At 43.4% G+C, this 17,954-nt stretch overlaps 1 protein-coding gene across 3 annotated transcripts in view; it reads left to right on the plus strand.

The window, feature by feature from the left end:
• Window positions 1-17,954, plus strand: part of LOC112261424 (catenin alpha-2) — a 700,693-nt gene that overhangs the window by 523,646 nt on the left and 159,093 nt on the right. For 2 of the 3 annotated variants that reach the window (XM_042329775.1, XM_042329776.1), the window contains exon 8: window positions 3,893-3,973. In XM_042329775.1, the coding sequence (XP_042185709.1) occupies window positions 3,893-3,973 (81 nt within the window). Of the gene's footprint in view, window positions 1-3,892; window positions 3,974-10,643; window positions 10,718-17,954 lie in introns of those variants that run through there. The other variant, XM_042329777.1, reaches the window with a different exon arrangement.

Below are 17,954 nucleotides of genomic sequence, written 5' to 3' on the forward strand. Positions count from 1 at the left end.
TTTCTTTATTTATAGCGGTTATTCCCATTGAGACCACGTCTCTTTTACAAGAGGGACCTATTCAAGTCTCCCCATAAACCCATATGCTAAGTGTGTCTGTCAAGATCTCACTCCTCTTGAACCAGACCAGACAATATTTTGAAACAGTAACAATAATAAAAAACAGGACAAGAGTGTCACTTGAATAAACCCTCATGATAAAGGTAAGAAAATGCTAAGCTGAACAGTCCACTCCGTTAGCCTGATCCTAGATCTGTGTGTTTGCTGTCTTGCCAACTCTTAAGGCTGGCACTTAAAGTAGCTCATCACTCCATTGTTACATGTCTGTAAATAGAGGTCTCTGATTGGTTGTTATATTGGACAGGAAGTTGTTCCTGCTCTTTAATAGATCTATTGGAGTGTATAACCCTTGGGTCATGACCTTCGCCTGTGCCTACTTCTCCCAGGGACCCAAATAAGACCATGTGGACAGACAGAGGGGCTCTAGGGGCCCGGACACCGTTTAAATTGCTATGATTGGCCAGAGAATGCTCTCGGGCGGTGGAGGCGTGATTTTAAAGAGGGGGGCCATCGGCGTTTAGTGTGATCTGTTGGGGGCATTCCCCTCTCGCAATTTGTTGTGTGTCTTGTTTGATGGGAAGCAATTTCAGGCCTAATGGGAAACAATAATGTTTATAGCCCTTGCGGTGACAAACACATTGAGAGTGACAGAACCATCGAGGCACCATGCACGGAGAACGACCCCCCCCCCCAAAAAAAATAAACAAAAGAATGAAAGAAGGAAGGAAGGGAGTCGGAGAGGTCTGATCTGAATTCCGATTGGGGCACGAAATAGACAAATAGACGTCAGATGACGTTGATTGTTCTGTTCTGCTTTCAGTATCATAAGGAGAATGGTAACACGACACATACATCCTCCCTAGCACATCATCTCCTTTAAAAAATCTATAGTTCAATCAACAGAGACAGGGCCCCGGTTAAAAGTATTGCAATATATTGGGAATAGTGTGTCATTTGGGACCTCAATATTCAATCAAACATTTATTCAAGTGTAGCACCAGGTCCCATATTGGAAAGCAAATAATGAACACTCCAACAAGACTGAAGTGATATCTAGCCAAGGACATACACACCGATATGTAGGCCTGTAATATGGGGAACGTCACATCAGAGGCCATAAGGCTCACCATTGTCTCCCGTATCTAGCGCTGTATAACGGAGTGGCTGTAGTCTTGCGACGGCTCTGTAATAGAGTGGACGAGACCTGTGAAACGCTCCCATAGTGACACAATGAGGATATGGTGTTCACATCCAAGACAGGTCTAACCGTTGATGTAAATGATCGTCCGTACCACTCGTTGGCATGTCCAGTATCTACACTACCCTCCATATTAGTATTATACTGCTTCTTTGCTAGGCTAGGATGGGAGAGCATGTACAGATGTAGGGTCTTAATTTGAGCCAGTTTGCTACAGCAGCGATATTATCCTTCGGCAACAGGAAATGTGAATTATTATGTATATTCTAAATAATGGACATTTTTGTAGAGGCTGATACATTGTTCATTGGGGAAAGTCAAGTTTGGCATTACAAACTTTAGAAGCCTTTGTAAATCTCGAATAAACTACACGTTTGCATTTCCTTCTGTGCAGGAAAATTCTCAGCGACAAAAGTGTGATCAAATTCAGATCCTACGTCTGTAAATGTTAGGTTGTTCTCTCTTCCCACCAAGATAATGATGTTAACACACTCCACTGTAAGGTGGAATTGGAACGGGGTTGCTATGGCAACTGGGCAATTAATTTTGTATGCTCTACTGTTGCTTTGACTGGTGTATCATCGGTGTCTCTGTACAATCTGTTGATTTGGATCTTTGATGCGCTAAGGTATTGCGGTAAGAGACGACTTCTAATGGACCGAACCGTCAGTGTAGCCAGCACCTGGTTGTAACTGAATTCATGTTGAATGCCGCAGGGTGTTTGTTTAAACCCGCCTTCTTACGTCCCCATATGTTCAAGGATTCAAGGATTCTATTTAAGTCCCCTACATACCGTACACCCAATTTTTCACTCCCCTCATCTCTTTGTCTCTCCCTCTTTTTTTGCATTCACTCATCTTCATTTTTTGCCATATATTGTGCCATTTATTTATCTCTCGTTCTCTACGTCTTCCTTTTCTGTCATCTTTACTCCCCTCTCCTTCTGTCTTCTCCTCTCCGTCAATCCCTCCCGCCTGTCTGAGAAGAGGTTAAGAAGTGTAGCTGTGTGCGATCCCAAACCCCTGACATCTAACCCCGGCCCATAGGAATCAAGCCGCCTCATCGCCCACCCTAATCACCCTATTAAATCATCCAAAACAAATTCATAACACAACATTAATGATAGCATCTTTATCTCATATTTAATGGCAGCCCCCAACGTAAAGGTTATCTCCGCTTTCATCATCATAGGCCTCCAAATGGGACCCCATACGCTCCAAAGGGGTCACTGCGAAAATGAAAGGGAGTCTACTAAGGTAATTAATAGAATGCTTTGGAATATCAGTCTCAGCTTCAGCATTATTTACGCTCGCCGTAGCCCATAAACAATCAATTGTTTATCCTTCTCTCTGGCAGTGATTCTCTTTGATTCCATCAGGCAGTAATGGATTTTATATCTCTGATAGGCAATCTGTTTTATACCTATTAACTGCTCGCAGCTTGAGGCATGACAATGCATTCAACCGCCAACCAGCCAACCGCCCGGCCCGGCATGCCCAAGTCCATTTCCCAGGCCCCCTAGGGAACGCTGCATGTCACCTGCCCCCTGTTTGCCCCCCTCCTCGTCGATCCCTGAGACAATAGATGGAATCTCACCTACGTTACTGTAGCCCCGTGTCACTTGAAATGGAACATCGCTCGCCTTTGGTGTGCCATCAATATTTAATGGCCACCACTTCATTTTTCAAATTTTTTTTGAGAGAGAGATAGAGAAAAGGAAGAGACAGAGAAAGAGAAAGTGAAAGACAGGGAGAGGGAGAGAGAGATGTTATTGTCATTTAGCGTGAGGTGACACTTGTGACTGCAACCAGCTGTGGGCTGTCTAAGATGGCTTGAGGGAAGAGGGGGCAGAAGGAAGGGCTAGCTGCCGCTAACACCACAGAAACTCCTAATTGTTTTCCAACAAGACAAGGTCTCATATTGACCCCTCTCTCTCTATCTGTTTTGTCTTTCTAGTTGCTTACTCACTAACAAAATGGGGTTTTATTCGATGACAGCTAAAGACCCTTGAGAAAGAAGCTATATTTTTGTATTTTTAGTCACTCATTCACGAACAACAACGGGCATCATTTGTTGAGAGCTTTAAGTCCAAGTGGCCTAGTTAGCATGTTCAGAAACCCACCTAGTTACAATTGTGTGTGTACCTCCAAAGCCCACAGCACTTCACTTGCTTTACTTGGTTTCATGCTTGACGGAATTTCTCCGAAACGGTTCCGCAGTTGCTCCCCTGCAAGTCAGCTTCATCTGATGTCTGTCACCACCATCTTATTTGCTCAGTACTCTCCTCAAGCGGTGTGTATTGCAGTAGCCTCAAGTTCTTATTTTATCCAGCCCTGCGACTTTCTCTTACATCTTGAACATCCAAAGTCACTTATGAGAAAGCGGAGGCAGAGAGTATTCCAGGAATGATTCCCTTCCTCTAATCCCTTTTAACTGCAGTACAAACCTTTGTGCTCCCATTCCCTCCTGTAGTGGAGTACAAGCATAAAGCACTTTTTGATGTGAGCATTTGTGTGTGTGTGTGTGTGTGTGTGTGTGTGTGTGTGTGTGTGTGTGATAATGAATTAGTGATGTTACACAGGTAACCCTGAGGTAACACTGTGTCTCTGTGTTCCCCTCTACCTCTCTCTACAGACTGGCAGGAAAGAGAAAGGAGACCCGCTGAACTCTGCCATCGACAAGATGACCAAGAAGACCAGGGATCTGCGCAGACAGGTGGGTCACAGTGTCCAAAGCTGAGTTTGATGGACGCCATGTTTGCACCAAAGAGTTTGGCCAACCTGGTCCCAAACGAATCCTTACATGATTAGCTATAGACGCCATATGTACACTAAAAAGGCAATCGTACAGGGACAGTCTGGCCAACTCTGTTCCAACACAAACCGGACATGACTGGATAAAAAGAGGGCATTTTTGCAGTCCAAGGCAATCGTAACATGAACATAGTTTAGCCAACTCAGTTCCAACTGAAACCGGACTTGATTGGCTAAAGATGCCATTTTTGCGCTCCAATGCAAATTATATAGACAGTGTGGCCAACTTGGCTTCAAACCACACCTGACATGATTGGCTATAATAGACACACCATATTTTCACTGAAAGGCAATCATACTATACATGGAGAGAGTTTGGCCAATTTAGCCTGAACCCAAATCTGACATAAATGGTTATATGATGGCCAAACCCTCCATAATACCTGATTCTGGGTCTGCACTTACACATTGCACTGACTGGCACTCCATCCTGCATAGACTGCTATTCACTTTACAAACACCGAGCTAAAGAGCCAAATGTGTTTCTGTCATTGAAATCTATCGACCCGATCTTTACACGTATACACTTGATTTCATGAATCCCGGGGAGTATAGAGGCTGAGAGCTCGGAGCTATTACTTTCTCCCAAATTGCAATGCTCCTCTCCATTAGTGGCCCAAAAGGAGACACTTCATGTAGTGTTACATCTTGTTATAGTAATCAAAAGTAAAATTGATTTCTTTGGGAAGGCAATCTCATTTTGCCTCCCTCCCTCTCTACCCATGAAAATATGTTTTTTTGTTGTACCGTATAATTCATAGAAAAATGCAGGTGATGGTAGGCAAATGGTAGTCACAGTAACCTAAAAGCTATTCATTCACTTTTATTAAGAGGTGTAGTTCACCTGCTCTGTTGCACAGTATTTAGATGCCAAACAAATGTTCATCTTACAGGCTGACTACACCGCTCGCATCGCGTGCAAAAATCGTGTTGCGTTGCAAAAATAAATGTAGAAATCTATATTGTTCAATTATTGTTCCCACACTGCTCGCGCGCGACAACGAGCGTCTGCGTTGCCAAGGGCTAAAATAGAAGTCAGTTCTATTTCTGATGCAGATCGCGCTGCAAGTCCTGCCTCTCCCATCTCCTCATTGGTTTATATAAGCAGGTACCCATCTCCTCATTGGTAATAACCACGTGGGTGACAGAAAGACAAACGAGGCCAGTGGCGGTAATGCACCTAATTTATGAAAGTTGCCAATTGCAATGTAAAGTCAAGAGAAGAAAAAGCCTAGAAGGAGGAGAGATGACTAGAAACAATTTGGTTAACGGTTTTATGTGTGGATTAATTGGTAGAGTAGAGGACCTTCAGCATTTCAGATAATATAACAACTCAATGTTTATATCCCAGGACAAATTAGCTAGCAACAGAAAGCTAGCTAAATAGGACAATTTAGCTAGCAAGTGCAAGCTAAATTGCCATACATGTTGAATGCTTTTCGACCTGTCCCCAAATTAATATAATTGGTTCAGAGTTTGTTTTGATATTTTAACCTGCGTGTCGTGATCACTTTTGGTGCGGGGGGACAAAATACATTTATGCACGATGGCGCACGTCCGCAGCCAGTTTGGGTTCCGTGTTACGGTATATCTTTAAAATGGCAATGACCTATAGTACCACAGCCATTAATAACTTAAATATTGGTCTAATAACCAATTAACTGAAAACAGAGATTGCTCAACGCAGACTGAACATGGTCTCCACCCTAAGATACAGGAAGTCTTTATGGGTCTTATGTACTATATAGTCAGACGTAGAAGAAACAGAGAGGAGACAAAGGGAACATATAAGAGACATACAGTGGTTTGTCCTTTAAAAGTTGCAGCGTATTCTGTGGCATGTTATTTAAGTGCCAACCACTGGTACCATTAATGCTAGTTAGTGCTAGTTTGACCACCAGAGGGCATCTTTGAGAAGCATTTGATATCCTTCAATAGTGGCTGTACGAGAGAATTTAAAACCTTTTTTGTAAGAACATAGTATATGGAACTGATTTTAAGAAATGTTGCTTAATTCATTTGATTAATATTATGGTGTTTCTGTTCCAAGAATAACTAAAAACCCACTTGGTTACCATTAGGATGAAATGGATAATATGGTGCTGTACAATGTGACGGTCGGGAGTAGGCTACAGTACTTGCGGGCACGCGGGAGACCGTGGTTCAATTCCCCGACAGGGAGGGGTAATAAGTAATATGATTATTGTGGCAGATGTTTGTGTATAAAGCTGATTTTATGTTTAGGTTTTCAATTTAGGCTGTCCTTGTAAATAAGAATGTATTCTTAACTGGCTTGCCTAGTTAAATAAAGGTTACACTAAGAGCATGACATTTCTACACAATAATTGTAGTCAAACCAATACCCAAATGGAGATTCAGTCAAAATAAAAATCTCATTGATTTATCAAGACCAGTCCCCATGCTTGTCTCAGAGCAGTGTGAAACGGTGCTAAAATAGTTGTAGGCTATTGCTTCTAACTTCAATATGCTCTTTAAATAAATAAGACCTACACCACATAACAGCACATTACTCAACACTAGTGAGACTCATGTCGCCTATGGTAGGCCTACAGTATATCGGAAAAAATATGACGTGACTCTCCGCCAATAATTACATATAGAGGATTGGAGGATTCTAAATTAAAACCAAAATGGGTCACCCATGGTCTCCCAGTGGCAGCCGGCACGGGAATCGAACCTGCATCCCAATCACGGTCGGATGTGATACATAATAATAATAATAATACTTTTTGTTGTGTTTTATTTGTTTTGTCTTTTCTGGTGGAATAAACTGAAATTGCAACTAATCACATTGTTACTTTGTTTTAGTTTGAACGTGCCAACTGGCACTAAAAACAGTGGGAATGTTTCCCTAGTCAGCTCCATTATTAGTGCAATGCCCCTTAAAGTGTTGCTCTGTGCTACCCAGTGTGGCGGGGTAGCACAGAGCTCCTCCCCCTTCCTCCCCCTACTCCCTTTCCTAAGGGCTAGGTCCGTCTTCTGTGCGCGGCTCTGCATTCCATTCCATGCCCCCTGCCCTCGTGCCTTGAACCTCGCACGCTTTTTGGATATAGCTGGAGAACTGCTGGGCAATCCCATTGTGCATAACTCGGGAGCCATGAACAACATATAGTCTTGCTAATAACCGGGTTAATAATATATCTGTGAGAATATCCAAGGGGCTTTTATATAATTCTAAATTAATAATAAAAATTGCTTTGTTTAGATTATTTTGTTTTCAAATAACGTTGACATTGAGACTGGTGTCTCAATTATATTCTTATTTGCAATAAAAGTGACTCCAAAATGACACAAAATGCATCATTTACCATTAATTTCTATTGGGCACAAAATAACCTGAAACACAACCAAAGCAAACAGCAAATGCATCCAACAACATTGTAGAGTCACAAGCTTGATGTACTGTAGTCATTGCATGCTATACATTTGGGACAAAATACTTTTGCTCCCCTAAAATGGGGGACTACAAAAAGTGCTGTAATATCTAAATGGTTTACCCGATATGAATGAAAATATCCTACAAATAATGCTGACAGTCTGCTATTTAACCCCCATAGTTGTTGTGCCATTTCAAATCTAATGTGCTCCAGTACAAAGCCAAAATAACAAAACATTTTTTCACTGTCCCAAAACAATTAGAGTTCGATGTAGAGGAGCCAGAGTGGAGACAGAGGGGAGACATAGAGGAGACATGGAGGAGACAGAGGGGAGACATAGAGGAGACATGGAGGAGACAGAAGGTAGACATAGAGTAGACATAGAGTAGACAGAGGGTAGACAGAGGGTAGACAGAGGGTCGACACAGGGTAGACATAGTGGAGACATAGAGGAGACAGAGGGTCGACAGAGGGTAGACATAGTGGAGACATAGAGGAGACAGAGGGGAGACAGAAGGTAGACATAGAGGAGACAGAGGGGAGACATAGTGTCGCTCTTGCTGCTGGTGAGTCTCTGATCCACCTCTACACAGACTACACCATTCTGTGTACTTCTGGCCCTTCTTTGGACACTGTGTTAACAACCCTCCAGATGAGCTTCAATGCCATACAACTCTCCTTCTGTTGCCTCCAATTGCTCTTCAACCGATCGCTGCCTGCACCTGCCCGCCTGTCCAACATTACTACTCTGGACGGTTCTGACTTAGAATATATGGACAACTACAAACACCTGGGTGTCTGGTTAGACTGTAAACTCGCCTTCCAGACTCACATCAAACATCTCCAATCCAAAGTTAATTCTAGAATTGGCTTCCTATTTCGCAACAAAGCATCCTTCACTCATGCTGCCAAACATACCCTTGTAAAACTGACCATCCTACCGATCCTCGACTTCGGCGAAGTCATTTACAAAATAGCCTCCAATACCCTACTCAATAAATTGGATGCAGTCTATCACAGTGCCATCCGATTTGTCACCAAAGCCCCATATACTACCCACCACTGTGACCTGTACGCTCTCGTTGGCTGGCCCTCGCTTCATACTCGTCGCCAAACCCACTGTCTCCAGGTCATCTACAAGACCCTGCTAGGTAAAGTCCCCCCTAATCTCAGCTCGCTGGTCACCATAGCAGCACCCACCTGTAGCACGCGCTCCAGCAGGTATATCTCTCTGGTCACCCCCAAAACCAATTCTTCCTTTGGCTGCCTCTCCTTCCAGTTCTCTGCTGCCAATGACTGGAACGAACTACACAAATCTCTGAAACTGGAAACACTTATCTCCCTCACTAGCTTTAAGCACCAGCTGTCAGAGCAGCTCACAGATTACTGCACCTGTACATAGCCCATCTATAATATAGCCCAAACAACTACCTCTCCCCCTACTGTATTCATTTATTTTGCTCCTTTGCACCCCATTATTTCTATCTCTACCTTGCAAATCTACCATTCCAGTGTTTTACTTGCTATATTGTATTTACTTTGCCACCATGGCCTTTTTTTTGTTGCCTTTACCTCTCTTATCTCACCTCATTTGCTCACATTGTATATAGACTTATTTTTCTACTGTATTATTGACTGTATGTTTGTTTTACTCCATGTGTAACTCTGTTTTGTTGTTTGTGTCCAACTGCTTTGCTTTATCTTGGCCAGGTCGCAATTGTAAATCAGAACTTGTTCTCAACTTGCCTACCTGGTTAAATAAAGATTAAAAAATTAATAGATTGGGGAGACATAGAGGAGACATAGAGGAGACAGAGGGTAGACATAGAGGAGACAGAGGGGAGACATAGAGGAGACAGAGGGGAGACAGACGGGAGACATAGATAAGACATAGAGGAGACAGAGGGGTAGACATAGAGGAGGCAGAGGGTAGACATAGAGGAGACATAGAGGAGACATAGAGGAGACAGAGGGTAGACATAGAGGAGACATAGAGGAGACATAGTGGAGACATAGGGGAGACAGAGGGGAGCCATGGAGGAGACAGGGGGAGGGCAAGACGGGAGCAGAGAGGCAGGAATTACACAGCGGGTCTGATATAGTAATTATGTCACAACAGCCCCAGAGGAGGCTATTCAATGGTGCTATTAGACACTAGGCCTTCCAGGAGGGAGGGGAACTGAGCAAAGAGGCTTTGCCTGTGAAGTGACTTTGTTTGTTTGTGTGTGTGTGTGTGTGTGTGTGTCATACTCCCTTGTGTATAGCAGCCATCTCATGTTAGAACGCAGAAACACACACAACGGTTGACACCTTTGTGTCGTTGTGAAGACGGGAGATGGCAGAGAGAGAATGAGTACAATGACAGTGACTGTCAGGAATACACACTGTGTGTGCAATAATAGTGTTTAACATAGTAATTTTTTAATGGCTACCTCGTCTCTGTACCCCACACATGCAATTATCTGTAAGACTCCTCAGTCGAGCAGTGAATTGCAAACACAGATTCAACCTCAAAGAGCAGTGAGGATTTCCAGTGCCTCGAAAAGAAGGGCAACTATTGGTAGACGGTAAAAAAAAAAAGACATTGAATATCTCTTTGAGCTACGGTGAAGTTATTAAATACACTTTTGATGGTGTAGCAATACACCCAGTCTAGAAAGATACAGGTGGCCTTCCTAACTCAGTTGCCAGAGAGGAAGGAAACTGCTCAGGGATTCACTTTTTGCCCTGAATACAAAGTGTTATGGTTGGGGAAAATACAACATATAACTAAGTGCCATTCTTCATATTTTCAAGCATAGTGGTGGCTGCATCATGTTATGGGGGTGTTTTTAACCATTAAGGACTGGGGAGTTTTTCAGGATAGAAAATAAACAGAACAGAGTATTATTTTTTGCAAGTATTTCAATTATAGTCCTATTGTAAAACGATTAGAACACTGAAAAGGCTTTTTCTAAATTAAATAAAAAAATATCCATGTTATAATGTTACATGCAAGGATATACTATGACATTTCAATTTATTAATTTAATAAAACAAACTATTCAATGTATTGTTTATGACTTGCAGGGGCGCCCCGTAAAAAGACTGGGAGCCAACCGATAGCCTTCCCGTTTTTAACTTGTTGTTTATGTTGGCCAATCAAAGCGGCAGAGAGGGCTCAATGTGTAGCATGTGGAGTGAGAGTTCACTAATGCAATGCAAGTTAGCGAAATTAAAAGGAGTATGCTACAACGATCAACCAACAGGTAGGCTGTTGTTTTATCCGAATGGGTTTGGCCTCAATTAGCCTAGCTATCTACAGGTGGCTAACTTAGCTAGCTAACGAGGCTCTTCCGGTCAAGACATGCCCTGTTAACGTTAAATGGGATGATAAATAACATTGTGGTTGCTACACGTTAGCTAGCCTTGGCTGTAGCCGAGTTGCCTTGGCGTCTCTCTCTTTCCCTCCGTCTGCTCGCTAGACGCCCCTTATAACTTCACCGGCTGCAGTAATAGAGCAAAAGAGCAGCCTATCCCTCGCGCAGCAATTGCTCAGGTGAAACGTTTACGTAAAAAAATAAACGCGCGTCTTTTGAACGTCCGACAACAATGTATAATACTATTCGAATAGTGAAACTATTTTCAAACCCTCAAGCTCTAGAATGTATGTAAAATCACCAAACTGGTCTGCATCTCCACTGGTACGGGAAAATTCTCAGCATCAAAAGAGTGATCCGATTAAGATCCTACACCTGTGTGTGTAAGATACAGTACACCCAACCACATATCACATATACATATGTAGGCCTACAGATAGTCATTTCATTCTCTACCTGTTTCATATCAGTTTCTCTGAGCGCAGAACACATAAAGTCTAACATATGGTATATGTGTAATTTACACCCACTCATACAGTATATCATATATAAACATGTAGGCCCAGAGAATCATTTTGCAGACAGTTGCTTATTCTCTATGGCCCTTATACACACACATACATACACACACACACGTACACACATTAACAAACACTTAGCATCTCAACTTACCCTCATCACACATGCATAGATGGGACGTTTGATTGCCTACTCAAGATCGTGCATTAAATGTTGAGTAAATCAAAGGTGTGTGCAAACAACACATAAAGCAACCCGCCCTCCCGCCCAGGTTAAAAATGACAGCCTGACTGCCTGTTTGCTTTTCTTCACACTCAGCGTTAATCACGAGGACCTAGGATTTTCCATAGATGTACATCACTTGTGTATCCCTCTGCCACCTTTGCTGCCAGGCAATGCACATGGTGAGCCACCAGCCAATCCCACGTGTCGACCACCACAATGTGCCACTCAGTTCCGCTAGGCAATGTGCCTGTCCCAAATGGCACCCTATTCCTTGCATAGTGCACTACTTTTGACCAGGGCCAATAGGGAATAGGCTGTCATTTGGGATGCACAGCAGGGGCCTAGTAACGTAATTAGAAAACGCCTTTTAAAATCCTGTGCACACCTTTGGCGCAGGGTTGTAAATATCGCAGCGGCTGTGACACGGTTTACATCAGGCACTCAATCGTACATCCCACCCCCTCGTTTTCCCTCCTTCTCTCTCTCTCTCTCTCTCTCTGCCTTGTTCAACTTTTTACCCCCGCCTCCCCCTGTACCAAGTGTGCACCCTGTTCTTGGGTGTGCTTTTGTGGCCTTTGTTACTCCAACAATATTGGGAAAGCAGTAAACTCTCCGACACGTGTATTATAATTATAGATGTTAGACCCCCATCACACACACACACACCCAAAAAATAAGGTGGCTGTTTACAGATTTGCAAGGCCATGCACTTTTTAATCCTTTTAAGACATTTATTTCATTATCTATCGCGGTATTAAACCGAGGTGAGATGTTTATTGCGTGACTCCTCACGTTTTATGGTACAGTAAAGTGGTTTAAAGGAAATGAAAAGTGTTTAATAGTCCTGATTTACTTGTGCGAGGGAGTTCTGCCGCAATTTCATTTTCGACCCAGTAATTCTGAACCATCACTTCTAATTCATTTAAGAACAACTCTCAACAACTCTGAAATGGTTCCAGTGTTACAAGGCTGATCACACCTAGTGTCAACGTGCTGGGCAATATTGTACTCAACCCCTATCAGACCTGGCCTCACCTGAGTTGGAATCCAAACTCTAAACATTACGGAGAGAATATGAAAATGCAGTGTCTTATTAGCCTTTGAGTTGGGGATCTGAAAACCTTATAACAAATCAATCAATTTACTGTGAAAACCAGTGTTCTACTTTAAACGGATTACAATGTATAAAGGCTTTATATAAACTCAGCAAATAAAGAAACGTCCTCTCACTGTCAACTGCGTTTATTTTCAGCAAACTTAGCATGTGTAAATATTTGTATGAACATGACAAGATTCAAAAACGGAGACATAAACTGAACAGGTTCCACAGACATGTGACTAACAGAAATGGAATAATGTGTCCCTGAGAAAAAGGGGGGGGGTCAAAATCAAAAGTAACAGTCAGTATCTGGCGTGGCCACCAGCTGCATTAAGTACTGCAGTGCATCTCCTTCTCATGGACTGCACCAGATTTGCTGTGAGATGTTACCCCACTCTTCCACCAAGCAATTTCTTGGACATTTCTGGGGGGAATGGCCCTAGCCCTCACCCTCCCATCCAACAGGACCCAGATGTGCTCAATGGGATTGAGATCCGGGGGCCATGGCACAACACCGACATTCCTGTCTTGCAGGAAATCACACACAGAACGAGCGGTATGGCTGGTGGCATTGTCATGTTGGAGGGTCATGTCAGGATGAGCCTGCAGGAAGGGTACCACATAAGGGAGGAGGATGTCTTCCCTGTAACGCACAGCATTGATATTGCCTGCAATGACAGCAAGCTCAGTCTGATGATGCTGTGACACACCGCCCCAGACCATGACGGACCCTCTACCTCCAAATTGATCCCGCTCCAGAGTACAGGCCTCAGTGTAACGCTCATTCCTTCGACAAGAATCACGAATCCAACCATCACTCCTGGTGAGACAAAACTGGGACTCGTCAGTGAAGAGCACTTTTTGCCAGTCCTGTCTGGTCCAGCGACGGTGGGTTTGTGCCCATAGGCGACGTTGTTGCCGGTGATGTCTGGTGAGGGCCTGCCTTACAAAAGGTCTACAAGCCCTCAGTCCAGCCTCTCTCAGCCTATTGTGGACAGTCTGAGCACTGATGGAGGGATTGTGCGTTCCTGGTATAACCCGGGCAGTTGTTGTTGCCATCTTGTACCTGTCCCGCAAGTGTGATGTTCGGATTAACCGATCCTGTGCAGGTGTTGTTACACGTGGTCTGTCGCTGCGAGAATGATCAGCTGTCCGTCCTGTCTCTCTGTAGCGCTGTCTTAGGAGTCTCACAGTATGGACATTGCAATTTATTGCCCTGGCCACATCTGCTGTCATCATGCCTCTTTGCAGCATGCCTAAGGCACGTTCATGCAGATGAGCATGGACCCTGGGCATCTTTCTTTTGGTGTTTTTCAGAGTCAGTAGAAAGGCCTCTTTAGTGTTCTAAGTTTTCATAACTGTGACCTTAATTGCCTACCGTCTGCAAGCTGTTAGTGTCTTAACGACCGTTCCACAGGTGCATGTTCATTAATTGTTTATGGTTCATTGAACGAGTACGGGAAACTATGTTTAAACCCTTTGCAATGAATATCTGTGAAGTGGATTCGGATTGAGTTTATCATACATGCAGTCTTCACATACCCTTCACATACCCATACTCAAAACATCTATAAGATGATTTCTTACTCTATAAAGGAGAATTGTAGTATTGAAGTTGATCTAATTGACCATAAACAATAATTGTTCATGACATTCTAATAAACGGAGACTAAATGCAGCAGTGCCAAAACACGTTGTGCAATAAAGAATGCATCCCAAATGGCACCCTATTCACTTTTTAGTCCACTTTTTCTTTTGACTAGGGCTCATAGGACTCTGGACAAATTTAGTGCACTATATAGGGACTATAGTGCCATTTGGGATAGACAAATCTGTTTTTCCCCTGTGTTTTTCTTCTTATTCTACTCCACTTGTACACTTCGTCTGGAACACAAGTGCTCTCACTTCTCTTCCAATATTTTTCTTCTCCTTGACAGCATGTGTATCTGTCAGAGTTCTGGGAAAACGAGTCATTGCCCCAGTTAATCTGAGATGCGTCATCAAATGTCATTGGGTTTGTAAATTAGATTGAATGATGGTGATGAGACATCCATGCGTGGTGAAAGCTTACTCTGTGTTTGCGTTCCAAATGGCACCATATATTATATTGTCATGTTCTGACCTTACTTCCTTTGTTTTGTCTTTGTTTTAGTATGGTCAGGGCGTGAGATGGGGTGGGCAGTTTATGTTATTTTTTTCTATGATTTGGGATTTCTGTGTTTGGCCTGGTATGGTTCTCAATCAGAGGCAGCTGTCAATCGTCCCTGATTGAGAACCATACTTAGGTAACCTGTTTTCACCCTTGCGTTGTGGGTGATTATTTTCTGTTGTGTGTCTTCACCAGACAGGACTGTTTCGTTGGCGTTTCGTTCTTTTCGCTTTGTTGTTTTGTATTTCAGTGTTCAGTTTGACTCGTTAAATATTAACATCATGAACACATACCACGCTGCGCTTTGGTCCTCACCTTCTTCCACCAACAACGGCTGTTACATATATAGTGCAGTACTTTTGACCAAAGTGCTATGGGCCACTATGCCACTATGTCGGCAATAGCGTGCCATTTGGGACACACCCATGTCTGTTTGTGGAGACTTGGGGGATGAGTCGCTCTGGTTAATTACAATATATGTATTTATTTTTTAAATTTTATTTCACTTTTAATTAACCAGGTATGCTAGTTGAGAACAAGTTCTCATTTACAACTGCGACCAGGCCAAGATAAAGCACAGCAGTTCGATACATACAACAACACAGAGTTACACATAGAATAAACAAATATACAGTCAGTAACACAATAGAGAAAAAAAAGGCTCTTAACACCCAGCCTGCCAAGGGGGTTCTGTATAAAGGTAATGGGGCATTAGCAGGGCCAGAATGAATAAGCAGGGCCCTGCCCGCTTTCTGCTAGCCTAAAAGCCACTAGAGAGAGACTGCCTGGGCCTTGTTCTTGTTTACAGGCTAATGCTTTCACTGTTTGCTACAGTAAGAGACGGAGAGGCTGAGAGTAGCATAGGCGAGGACAACTTCTAAAGTATGACTTTGAAGGATAAAGATTGCATCCCAAATGGCTCACTATTCACTATATAGTGTACTACTTTTGACCGTGGCACAATAGGGAATAGGGTGCCATTTAACTTTCTTTATCTTAATTTACTTGAATATGTACAGTATGTATGTATGTATGTATGTATGTATGTATGTATGTATGTATGTATGTATGTATGTATGTATGTATGTATGTATGTATGTAGTTATTTGCTCAACAACACATGGTAGCTCTAACCAAAAAAATTGTGTGACCAATGACTACCCATTCAATCCCTTCGTTGACAGTAGACTGGCGCTGGGACAGGTAGTAGCCTTTTCACGGGCTCCTGACCAATGATGCTATTTATTGTGTTTTTTGCACTGATCTTAACTGTTTTTTGTACATAATGTTTTCGTCATAGTTTCCTATGACCTGAAAACAGCTTCTGGACATCAGAACAGCGATCCCTAACCTCGATTTGGATGAAGAATTCTACGTCAATGACTCAGCCGAGCAGGACGTATTGCTCACCCAGGACCAGGCCCTAATCCCCGACACTTGGAAGAGGAAAAGACAGCGATATGGAAGCCGACTTGGGGGCACCCTGATGAAACTCCGGTGGCGAGTAAAGAAACTACCTCTAACCTCTGATCTATTGGTGAATGTACAATCACTGGAGAACAAACTAGACAAACTTTGTTCGAGACTATACTACCAATGGCACCTAAAGAACTATTATCCTATGCTTCACAATGTCATGGCTGCATGAGGACATGGGGACATCTATCTGGTTTTTCAATGCATCGGCAGGACAGAACGGCAGCATCTCGTAAACTCAAGGGCGGGGGTGTATGTCTCTTTGTTCGATTCCAAGATGGCGTAGCAGTGCAGACATGTTTTGTTCGTCCTCTCGTGTACTTTTGTATTTTTCCGTCTTTCTGGTATATATTTAAATTTGATTTTCAATCCCTGAATCTATTCTACAACGCCCAGAAATCTGCTCCTTTTATCCTTTGTCCCCAACGCTCTAGGCGACTAGGTTTGATAGCCTTTAGCCGTACCCTCATCCTACTCCTCCTCTGTTCCTGTGGAGGTAAACCCAGGCCCTGCGCGTCCCCAGGCACCCTCATTCGTTGACTTCTGTGGTCGAAAAAACCTTGGTTTCATGCATGTCAACATCAGAAGCCTCCTCCCTAAGTTTATTTTACTCACTGCTTTAGCACACTCCGCCAACCCTGATGTCCTTGCCGTGTCTGAATCCTGGATTAGGAAGGCCACCAACAATTCTGAGATGTCCATTACCCAGCTACACCATTTTCCATCAAGATAGAACTGCCAAAGGGGGAGGAGTTGCAATCTACTGCAGAGATAGTCAAGTTCTGTCATACTTTCCAGGTCTATACCCAAACAGTTTGAACTTCTAATTTTAAAAATGAACCTCTCCAGAAATAAGTTTCTCACTGTTGCCGCCTGCTATCGACCCCCCTCCGCTCCCAGCTGTGCCCTGGTTACACCATTTGTGAATTGATCGCCCCGGCAGTCCTACAATCTAAGCTAAATGCCCTCAATCGCACACAAATCATCAAGGAACCCACCAGGTACAACCCTAAATGCGTTAACATGGGCACCCTCATAGACATTATCCTGACCAACTTGCCCCCCAAGTACACATCCACTGTTTCCAATCAGGATCTCAGCGATCACTGCCTCATTGCCTGTATCCGCTATGGGTCCGCAGTCAAACGACCACCCCTCATCACTGTCAAACGCTCCCTAAAACACTTCTGCGAGCAGGCCTTTCTAATCTACCTGGCCCGGGTATCCTGGAAGGATATTGACCTCATCCCGTGAGTCGAGGATGCCTGGTCATTCTTTAAAAGTAATTTCCTCACCATCTTAGACAAGCATGTTCCGTTCAAAAAAATGCAGAACTAAGAACAGATATAGCCCTTGGTTCACACTGACTGCCCTTGACCAGCACAAAAACATCCTGTAGCGGACTGCAATAGCATCAAATAGTCCCCACGATATGCAACTGTTCAGGGAAGTCAGGAACCAAAACGCGCAGTCAGTCAGGAAAGCAAAGGCTAGCTTTTTCAAGCAGAAATTTGCATCCTGTAGCTCTAACTCCAAAAAAAGCCAAGTTATTAAACAGATCACTGACCATTTAGAATCCCACATTGCCTTCTCCGCTGTGCAATCCGGCTTCCGAGCCAGTCACGGGTGCACCTCAGCCACGCTCACGGTACTAAACG

The sequence above is a fragment of the Oncorhynchus tshawytscha genome, linkage group LG11 (assembly GCF_018296145.1).
Source record: "Oncorhynchus tshawytscha isolate Ot180627B linkage group LG11, Otsh_v2.0, whole genome shotgun sequence".
Classification (NCBI taxonomy): domain Eukaryota; kingdom Metazoa; phylum Chordata; class Actinopteri; order Salmoniformes; family Salmonidae; genus Oncorhynchus; species Oncorhynchus tshawytscha.